Below are 11398 nucleotides of genomic sequence, written 5' to 3'. Positions count from 1 at the left end.
TCTTGTATTTCTCTGAGTTGGTCCTACTCATGCTTGTATCTGGACAATTTCTGCATGGCACAGCGTTCCTAAGAGCATCGCTTTTTAAACTTCATCTCTTTGGTTCGATTCTACGCCCTTAGTTCCCATTCTTTAAAGAATTGCTGCTTCCTATAGTCGATCTGCTCTTGTAGCTATTTCTTGGCCTTTCTCTCCTAAGAGTGCTTGCTCTTTCGCAGATGCTTCCAGCGGGTACGGCTGGCCTATTGTTTTCCCTCCACTATCTTCTACTTCAACTCTTCTGCGACTTTCTCAAAGCCGTCAAGCAGCTACCGTCGTCTAGTCAAATTGCCCTTGCGAGTGGACTAGTGGAGAATCTGCTCCATACGGTTGAAGTGAGTGGAGGCGGTAGTGGGACGTGCAGGAGAAGTCGTCCTCTTAAGAGTTTATTGCATTATATTATCTAAGAGTCAAGTTTTCTTATATTTCCCAAGAATGAGCTTCACTCGCTCTGATAGATTGCACCCCCGCAGTTCTTTCTGTGTGGGTTTCTACTACAGTTCTTCACTTATCCACTCCTTTCGTGTGAGCGATTTATGTCCGTGGTGTGCCTTCATTGACCCCAACTCAGAATGTTTTTTTGGCTGTTGTTGGCTATGCTTAAAGCCTATTTCTTCAAGATGGAGATGCTGCAGGGGTGAGATGAGGTACAGATTTTGCTGCAGTTTTTATAGAGTGTGCCAAGTGGACGTGAAGGTGGAAAAGCAAAATCGATCAATTGATTTCTGAGCAAGAAGGGTGAAATCTGCTAGTCGTGCGAGTTCAGCCCTAAGAGATGCCATTTGAATTGATAGCTGATGAAGATAGCCCCGAAGGCGGTTGTTGCTTTGCTGGGCAATCTTGAGCTTGCGGTAGGCGTTTTAAAGCTAACGATTAGTGCTCTATGTCATTAATAGAATATTAAACTGATACACTCAGCTCAGCAGCATTTGTTGGAAGATTCCGCAGGCAGTTTTGGAACAGGGTCAGGAATGGCAGCTGTCAGAACCACTCCTTTCTTCTCGACTCCCTTTGCTCCGCTCTCGATCAGACAATCTGCCAACTTGCGAAAGGCCTCCATCACAGCTGTGTTCTCCTTCGCACTGGTTTAGAAATACAAAAATATGTTGTGCTTCTTTAAAAAGACATCGACCTAACCTTTACTGACAGATATGTTGACGAGGTCGCACTTGTTGCCAATCACCATCAGAAGAGTAGAGGGGTCCTTGTGCTCTTGTACCTCCTTGAACCAGTAAGATTTCATGTCCTGGAAGGATTCCTGGCTGGACAGGTCAAACATTATCACGATGCCATTTGCCCCATTGTAATATGCGCTCACAATTGACCTGAAAGTGTCCTGCCCAGCCGTATCCCAAATCTGCAGCTTGACTAGCTACTTGCTTTCAGTCTAGAAGGAGCGAAAGCGAAAGTCAACTCCAATGGTGGAGAAAGTGTCACTAGAGAAGCTATCATCAACGAAGCGAGTGAGGAGTGCACTTTTGCCAACCCCAGAGTTGCCAACAATGACGATTTTGAAAGCATGTTGAACATCCTTAAAATTCATTGAGAAGTGCTATTATAACTAGGACAGAATTATTATAACAATAGATATGTCAGAGAGATCAGTCCCGAAGCTTGATTAGCCTGATGTAGCAGAACATTTTAAGACTTGGATTGCCTTCATCGACCGTTCTGTCTAGAATAAGATCTCACAGCTCTCCAGTCTTTAAGAAATATTCCTTCAGATCTCGACCTACCAGTTTGGAGTCAATCCCACTCACGACACCATCCTCATCTAATCCATTCCCATTGCTGTTAGCGAAATCACTAACAGTAAAAACATGCACTCTCTCCAGGTCTAAAATTACTTTAGCTCCATCTTGAGCTCATGCCTGACTTTCCTGGTTTCTAATTTCGAAGCAGTTGTGTAAGACAATCACCTGCTAGGAGCCCTAGTTCAGCTGCTCTGTCCTGAACGGGTTTTCTACCGTGAGAATGTACGGTCGGATTTCAACTGCAAACCATGGGAATATTTCACAGCCGTCGAAAACGATTTTGTGAAGACTTTGAAGGAGGGAGACATGGTGGATGCTGTAAAGTTCTAGCATGGATTGAGTGTTGGAGGCTGGGTCAAGAGCAGCATAGTTGAAATCACTGACCACTATTTCCACCTTCACTCTATTGGCGATAAATTTTAGTCTAGCTATACCCTGCGTCGGCCCACTGCTGAGATCGAACTTTATAACACTCGCACCAAAGGAGACGAATGGAGATTCTCCTTGAAAGAGGGAGATGTGATCGATTGTTACGATTCCTTCCTGTGCTGGTACAATGCAACGATTATTTCAGCAGATCGCAAGGAAAGACCTGGGTTGGGAGACTCTGAAGAGCCTGAGTTCCAGGTTGAGTACAAAATAGGCTTTCGAGTGTACATTGACTCAGAGTCGAAATCAGGATTACGAAAGTACGAGGGATGGAGCAGTAATTATGACGAGACAGTAATGGCAGGATCGCCAAGACTGCGCGAAAGGGGGGAGCTTGCCAAACACATGGAGCATCAACCCAAGCAAACCACCGACTACCTTTAAGACCACAACGACATGGTATTCGACTAGTATCAAGGCCAAAAATTAGCTATCATCCCTCGGAAGAAGATAAACTCCCATATCCTGCTAGACCTGGTTCGCCATGCCTATGAAAGGGGGCTGTTCTAACTAGTCATTTAGAAATTGGTCGCCTGTAAGGACACACTTCATTTTGATACTTTTTCAAAGCTGGTTTCTTTGATTGGTAGACTCTCGCCCTTATTGCATCGCAAGTTGGCTATTGCGGATGGAAGAAGGGTGGAGGAGGTTGTTAAAAGATACCTGTTAAACAACATAGATACAAACATTAAGCACTGTACCAGCTAGAAACTGACCAACCTATTCGCAGTACTGGGAATACTGCTGAAGCGATATCGAGGAGAGAAATAAATTCGATAGTACAAGCAGCAGATCAAATTCTAGATCGCCATTCGTGGCTTTAGCTCTGAGTTGTTGACCAGGAAGATTCAATCGCTGAACTAGCTAAAGGATATTTTGTCGACCATCACCAAGTCTACTGACCTCGAAGACCTCAAGATAAAGATTAACTCGGCCAGAGTCTTTGAAAAGATATTCGGACCTGGCACGCATTCCGAACTGATAAAGCGTTCCCAAGAGTTCCTCAAATTCATGATGATGGAAAACCTGTTGAAAGAAGCAGAGATGGACTTGTTGTGGAATTGCAGCCACTCTGACCCCTAGACCAAAAAGATGATATACAAGATCTTGGTCGATCTTAGCTTCAACATCAAGCGTGAGCAGTGCGAGTTCTTACTACAAAAGTTGTTTGAGAAGAAACCTGGGTAGATCGACCAGGAGGATCTAGAACTACTGGCAGAACTGATCGACTCATCCATCTACTCCACTTATATAGAGAGTTACTTTAACCAGATAATCCACTTCTACCTTGAGGCCCTTTCATCCAACTTCATCCCGATAGAAGTGCTTGAAACAATCTCTTACAAGATGAGCGATTTCATTAACCGGCTTAAAGAACAGACCAAGCGTGCTGAAATTGTACGCAGCTGCTTTGGTAACCTCGCCTCGGGCACCAACACGCAGCTCACCTTGAAGGTGCTGAAGCGGATCATAAAAGCAGATCTGCAGGAGGAGGCCATAACGGGGATGTAGCTGTGTTACTAGAAGCTGTTGGAGTTGCGGGAGAAGGCTCCTGATGGACAGTTTGTAAACGAGTTTAACGAGAGGATGAATTTCATCTATTTCCTGTTCGACGAGTGCAAAGATTACCCTGAGAAATGCTACTAGATGTTGGGCAGGCTGGTTGACCAGTTCATCGGGTGTGAGACAGAACGTTAAAAGATTATCTTTTTTGGCTGGTTTTACAAAGTGCTGCAACACCTCAACCAATCCAAAATCAACACTGACTACATCCACTCCCTCTTCTAGAAGATGCTCACAGTGCCACCCCTCACCTACAACGAAGAAGCCTTTTAATGCTTCAAGAGACTGTTCAAATTCGAGAACCATATGAAGAAAAAGCTGATCATGCAGATCGAATCTTATCTGCTTGTCCCTCCTCAATAGCTGGAGTCATATGAGATGGTTTAGTTCTTGATAAAAAACCATACCGACAGCAGGGTGGCCCAGCTTGCTGTTGAGTTCTATTTTTAGCTATATGCGAAGGTTGAGGGGGCGTTGGTGTTGACTAACATTTTGGAGAAGTTGAAGGAGGAGGCCAAGGAAGGAAATGAGCTGGCTGCGTCAAGGTTCATCGGCATGATTAATGACCTAATTGACTAATCTGAGAAGGAAGGCAACCACAAAGTGGATAGTTTGATTTCGTTCACAAAAGATGAACTGTTCATGCTAAACGTGTACTGCGAGTAGTACTACTCAAACTACAACAAGAAATACGAGATATCGGTATCCTCGAACCTGACCCTCTATCAGCTCAAGGAGAAAATCGCCTCAGTTTCATCCTTTACCTTCAAGGAGATCCGCCCTTGCTTCAAGAAAGAATTGCCGAACAGGTACCACTGCTGGACTCTCAGGTAGTTAGGAGTTGGACCAGGGGATTCCATGCACTTCACCAAGCGTGGCTATGAATACACCGTCCGTGAGCCCCTCATCTTCGACAACAAGTAGCCAAACCCAAAGGCCCTCCATATTTTCGAGTCAATTTTTGGCAAGTACTCGACAGATGGGCTAATGAGCAAAGAACAGTATCGTTAATTCACATGCGTGTGTGTTGGGTACAGCAGCTACCATGATGAGCGCATCAATAGTATATACCGCGAGTATGATACCAACCATGATGGCTATCTTGAGAAGAAGGACTTTGTTGAATTTTATATTAAGGCCTCGACGGACAAGCCTTCTACTGTCTGGGAAAATCTGCGCAATCTTGGTGTTTCTTCTGATCTCACATTGTCTGAGGAGTGCAGCTTACCATGTGGGTTTACACAACTCCCTCGATAAACTCTCTCTTCAAGCGAGTAGTTGTTCAACATGCTCTTTTCTCTGCTTGACAAGCCCAAATCTGCAGGATAGGCATGGCGACTGCTTCAAAGAATGCCTCCTTCAAAGGTTCTAATGGAACAGGTAGAAAATCCAGCTATCTTCGATTGCGACTCTCTTGCACTCATATTGGACCTGCATTCACCTTACCGACTGGAATATATCCTGATGCTGCTTGAGATCAAGCTGGGAGAAGACAGCTCTACTTACCTGTAGTCCTTTGTGCAGCATGGAGGGCCTAGACAGCTTTTATTGGTGTTGCAGGGTGTTGATCTACATTCTAAATCCTTTCACAAAGCGTTAAAGCTATCCCTAATCAAGATGGTGCGAGAGCTGTTTATGGTTGGATGCGCCAACAAGAAAGTAATACGAGGTCAGTCTCTATTACGAGGAGGATTCACAGTCGACGAAATAATAAACTTCGTTGAAAAAGAAGCAGTAATTACTCAGAAGATGTCTCAGTACTACCAGCAATACGATAAGGACAAAGAGGAGTCAAAATAAATCAAGCGCTTTTTTGAACTGTTCAAAAAGTTCAATGATTTCAAAATCGATAAAACCATCACTCGGGAGGATCTGCGCTCATCAATTCTTAAAGCTACTCAGTAAGTTGGACTGCTTGACTACCTCTTGGATAATCTGACCCGGCCTGGTCTTGAATCCGAGCTAGCCAAACAATGTGGTTGGATCATAAACGCATACTTCCTTCTTGACTAAGAAATCCTCTAAAAGCAATTAGACAAGATCATCTGCATCCTCAAAGGACCAGAAGAAAACCAATTCTGTCTGATATTGCTAATCGTGTTTATGCTCAACGAAAGACCTAGTTGCAAGCTAGCTGACACCCTCATCTCAATGCTCACTCCCAAACCCACCTCCATGCGATTCTACTCGTTGCTGTCCACAGTCATCCGTAAGCGAGAAGAAAAGCCAGATATCAGCTGTCTGCTGCTAGGCTACCTGGAACAGTAGCAGGATGAGAATCTGGTGTATGGCATTCTGAGGGTGTTAAAGGAATTGAGGAACATAAGGGATGCGAAGAGGCTGTGGCAGATGTGTCTTTTTGGGGACAATATAATCTGCAAGACTAGTGAGTCTCGCAAGTTGGCCTACGACATTATAATCAATATTTGCAAGCAGTTTCCAGAGGAGAGCAGAGAGGTATACTCAGATTTGATCCTGCCATGCAGCCATTAAATTCCTGTGTTTCCTGATCGGCTTTACTCCTCCTGGAACCACTCTCGCTCTCCTTATGGTTATGCAGGGATTCACAACCCAAGGGCTATCTGCTACATGATATCCATGCTCCAACAGTTCTTCATGATCTCGCCTTTCAAATGTGGCATTCTCCTGGCAGATGACGGACTACCTCCTACTGACTCTGAGCTGAAAGGATGTGTGTATGACGATAATGTACTGCACCAGTTGCAGATTATCTACACCAAGTTGCTGAAGACAGCCAGGAAGGATGTACATATAACTGACTTTTGTTTGAGCTTTAAGGATTGGGATGGACAGCCAGTGGATGTGACAGTCCAACAGGATGCCTTTTAGTTTTTGAATAGGATCATGGACAGCTTGTAACGCAGTCTCAAGCCAACTCCTTACCAACATCTGCTTGATTCTGTATTCGGAGGCAAGATCTGCAACATTACAGTTTGTGAGGATTGCGGGTTCACCCGCAATAACTATTAAAACATCTTGAACCTTTCTCTGGAGGTACGTGGCAGAAAGAACCTACATGACAGTCTTAACAAGCTGACCAGTGAGTAGCGCATCACCGATTTTCAATGTGACTAGTGCAAGAAAAAAGTCACCATCCGCAAACGCACCTTGCTGGAGGAAGGTCCCAATGTGCTCATCATGCACTTACAAAGGATCGTGTTTAATTTTGACATTCTGATTAACGAAAAAATCAACAGCAGATTGTAATTCCCTCTTGAAATAGACTTGACAACCTATAGCACACAAGTAGACGGACAGGAGTTTGAGTACAGACTGACTGGTATTGTCTGCCACAATGGAACTGCGGAGTATGGACACTATTACAGTTTCATTGAGGTGCAGCCTGACTACTGGCTGTAGTTCAACGATTCAACAATCCGGCAGTTTTCAAAGAACTCGATTGAGACTCATTGCTTTGGAGGAGTGATTGATGAGGATGACTGGAAGAAGGAAGAAATCACTCATTCTGCTTACATGCTTTTCTATGAAAAGAGCAAGAAAAAACCCCTTCAGATTATGGAGGAGGTGGCTGCAGTTGACATTCCGGAATAGGAGAAATAGCTTTTTCTTAAAAAGTCACCTTCTGGACATGAACCTGATCGAGTGGCCAAGCCTGTCTCAAGGGACTATTGGAGTCTGTAGCTAAAACTGGATAACCGGTTGGTGAAATTAGTGGAAAAGGACAACAAGAAATTCTAGCTTGAGAAATATCTGCTCAGCAACTCGTTTAACTCCTTCTTAGTAACTTTTTTCACCTGCTGTTGGGAGGAAAACACATCAGATTAAGGGCCTAAGGAGGCTTTTTCAGCTTTACTACGCTTTGTATTCAAACTCTTTGTGAAAAGTCCAGACCCCTAAGACCTATAAATCATCGACCTCGTACGTCTCATAGCAGGGTTCATCTAGAAATATCCAGTCCTCTGCAATGAGAGCAAAGAATTCGTCAATTTCAGCAACGAACATCTTGACGAGGAGCCATTGATGCAAATGCTGGTTACCTCGAGTGAATAGCAACTACGTAATTCTGCCTCCATGCTACTGTCAAAGACGATATTAGCGATACTGAATGGAGAGGAATCAGGAGTGAAAGAGGAGGTGCGGAAATGTCTGATGAGGATTTTAGACTTGTTGCCCACTTACATTGCCAAAAACTGGACAAAATTCAACTCTTTCTTCGGAATGTGTTATGACTTGATTATGGAGAGCAAGGATGTGGAATAGCTGTTTATTGAGTAGAACATGCCCATAAAATTGATGGACTACTTTATGGAGAAGAAGAGTCCGTTAAGGATATACTCAAGTAAAAAGCACAACTTCGATAGTAAGTATCAAAGCCCCAATTTCTCCATGCTTTTCAAGATCATCATGCATTTCCTCAGGGCGCATCCTGATCGCATCAACCAAAAGCAACTTAAAGAATTTGTTGACTGTCCAGATTTCGTCTAGAAGCTGCTCAACGACAAGAACGGTCATGATCTGCTGCTCTCCTTCACTTTCGATAATAAGGAATTCAGTTAAGCACTTTGCGTTTACATCTTGAAGGGGATAGACAGGCCAGACAATCTGACTGAAATCTGCGAGACTATGAGCAAAGTGCTAAAAATTGATGATACACTCCAAATCCATAGATTGCGCATGGTGATTGGGTATTGGCAAATAAGCGCTTTGAAATCAGAACACATAAATAAATGTGTGTACTAAAGTGCATTAGGCCTGGACTATAAGAGCTGTATACTTGATTACTTAACTAAATCAAGGATGCGCAATGAGGGTAACTATATGACTGTAGCGCGTACTTTCCTTTAGCTGATGGCTGACTCTACTATCCGGAATTATTGTGTCCGGCAGCCTTCCCACTTATCAAGGACAGAAGGCCCACCAAGGCTAGAACCCAACTATTTCTACTTCTTTGATAATGAACTGGCTTCTTTACAGGAGTAGATCAGAAAATATTCTGGAAGTCAATCTAAGAGAATGGACTCGTTTGTACAACTCCAAGAATTCTGGCTCTCGATCCGTCCCGAACTACAAATTGATACATAGGTACTGGTGCCTGCTTGCCCAACTCTTAGCTTTGACGAACGAGCAATGACCCCTCTGGACGACAATTTCTTTGTGAAGGAAGAGGACAATTTCTCCATTTTGATTTACAGGAACAGGTACAACTAATGCAGAGTTTCAGTGAAGATACAGTAGGGAAGCCAATAGGAGTTGGATGAGGGAAAAGGCTAGGTAGTGATATTTTCGAAGATGTTGCGCTATACCAATTTTTCTGCGCTGTACTCATCACTGAGAAAGGTGAAGCTGATGGAATACCACATTGATAAAGAGCGGGACTATCTGAGTAGCAAGACCAGACTGCTCAAAATGATATGACCTGAATAAATGCAATTGCTCTTTGGGTTTGCCTTGTCTATATCTATTTGACAACAGTGGGCTATACTATTTTGGCTATTATGAATTCACATGTCCATTAAGTCCTTGTACTGTGGAGTGGGAGAATCATCATCATCGACTTCAGGGCGGGTCAGATAGCAGCGAATGGTGTTTATCACGAACATTAAGAAGGCCAGTCCCAGCACTGCCAGCGTTATTATCAGCACTAAGTCCATCTAAATTAAATATCATTAGTTAATCTATTATCAAGTAAAGTTAATGTGTATTTAAAAATGACACATTGACAACCAGAGAGAGAGGGAAAGAAGATTAATTATTAACTCATTATTCTTGACTAACTTATATTTATGACTCCATCATCACAGTGTTACTTCAATGAGTGGTTACTATTAAGAGTTATTATGTGTTAATAAAATTTATCTTGTCCTGGAGTCCCTTCTTACGATGGGCAAAGTCCTGAGGAGGCCAGAAATTTTAAGGTTCAGACTTTTCATAGTTATAAGTACCTCTTCCTAGTCGTTGTTCGTCTCCAGAAAGGGGAATCATTTCCTCTTGAGAGGCTAGCCAGTACTAACAGATAGTATCCTTTATCAACATCATATTTATTTTTCAACAAAAAATTGTTGAGATTCTGTTATCTCTTGCGTACTTTATTGAATATGAAATCAATACATAAAACTCATCAGCAAGGCATGAAAGAGCTTGCATGTAAAAAGGTTATGCAAGTAAAATCTCTAAATGATCTTTTTTTCGAAACATTTACCCGCAAACCCAACCAAAATCAAAGTTCATCATGCTCAGAAAGCTCAGAAAGGTTAGATTCCTCTTCAGTGGAGTAGTAGACAAGCTCCCGATCATCTATAATAAAGCATTGATCTCTGAGTTCCTGATGCAATTGCATGGTCTCTTCATCATTCTACTCACTCAGGCTCTCACAAGACTCATCCTCTTCTAAGGGATGGTGCTATTCTCCATACTGCATTTACATAATTATTAATAGCTCTTATGAAATAGAAAATTCTATTAAATTATTCATTGAAAGCAGTCATCTGCCGGAGGGTAGCACCCCTCTAAAATGGAATTTATGCTCTACTGCTTAGAAACTGCCTACCTGCGTACCACACACTCTACATTTTACCTCAAATTCAGGTCTCTTTTAATATCCTCCCTTTTCTTGTATAATCTTTTCAAAATCAATAATAACATTCCTGCATGAGCGGCTCATAAAATGAGAGGGGTGTTGACCTTATGCCTAACCTTCATAGCAGACCTGAGTGAAACACTGACCACAACTGAGTATTAACTTCCGGGTAGCTTGTTGAGGAATGATGCGTGTAGCAGTGAGAGTTTCCTAATCCGAATCCTATTGGAAGGGGTGATAAAAATGCTAGAGAGAAGGTGGAGGGGCAACAAGAAGTGAGTTCCTGAAAAGGGAACATTGCTGTTTGCTAATGATTTTTTGGCCTTAAGGCTATTACAGACAGGACTTGTGATTATTATGCATAATTAATATCAAATGTCAAATTAATTGAACGAAGAACAAATTTCGGAATTCAAAGAGGCCTTCGCCTTGTTCGATAAGGATGGTGATGGCTGTATTACTACCAAGGAGCTAGGAACTGTCATGCGCTCTTTGGGGCATACTCCTACTGAAGCTTAACTTGTTGATATGATCAATGAAGTCGATATCGATGGCAATGGAACAATCGACTTCTCTGAGTTTCTGTCGCTCATGGCCCGTAAGATGAAGGACACTGACACCGAAGAAGAACTTGTGGAAGCTTTTAAGGTATTCGATCGAGATGGAAACGGACTAATTTCTGCGGCGGAGCTGAGGCACGTCATGACCAACCTGGGTGAAAAACTATCAGACGAGGAGGTGGATGAAATGATCCGGTAGGCGGACATCGATGGAGATGGACATATCAACTACGAGGAATTCGTGAGGATGATGATGGCCAGATGATTGAAACTCAAATCATAATCTTTCTTAGGTTAGCCATCCCTAGATGCGATGCTAGTCTCTTCCCCTCCTCAAAGCGGTTTTCCTAGGCAATTGAATTTTTAACGGACTGTCAAGTCTCTTGCTTGTCCTTCTACTCCGCCGATGAGAATAAATATCCCTCTGTGGACTTTATTAACTCATGAGGATTTAGTTGTGGTAGAGGAGACTGTTCCTGTGCACTAGCTCTTCC

At 42.9% G+C, this 11398-nt stretch overlaps 1 protein-coding gene across 1 annotated transcript; it reads left to right on the top strand.

Annotated features, from left to right (window-relative positions):
* Window positions 1-10743: 10743 nt before the first annotated feature.
* On the top strand, window positions 10744-11169 carry LOC308128215 (calmodulin-like; the record flags this gene model as incomplete). Its single annotated transcript, XM_080493925.1, is given in 3 exon segments — window positions 10744-10860; window positions 10864-11100; window positions 11104-11169. Coding segments are annotated over 3 exon segments (336 nt in total). The 5' UTR covers window positions 10744-10827.
* Window positions 11170-11398: the final 229 nt, after the last annotated feature.

Source organism: Lipophrys pholis, assembly GCF_963383615.2.
Source record: "Lipophrys pholis genome assembly, contig: SCAFFOLD_629, whole genome shotgun sequence".
NCBI classification, from domain to species: Eukaryota; Metazoa; Chordata; class Actinopteri; order Blenniiformes; family Blenniidae; genus Lipophrys; species Lipophrys pholis.
The sequence above is the reverse complement of the archived record's forward strand: the minus strand, read 5'-3'. Positions and strand labels throughout refer to the sequence as shown.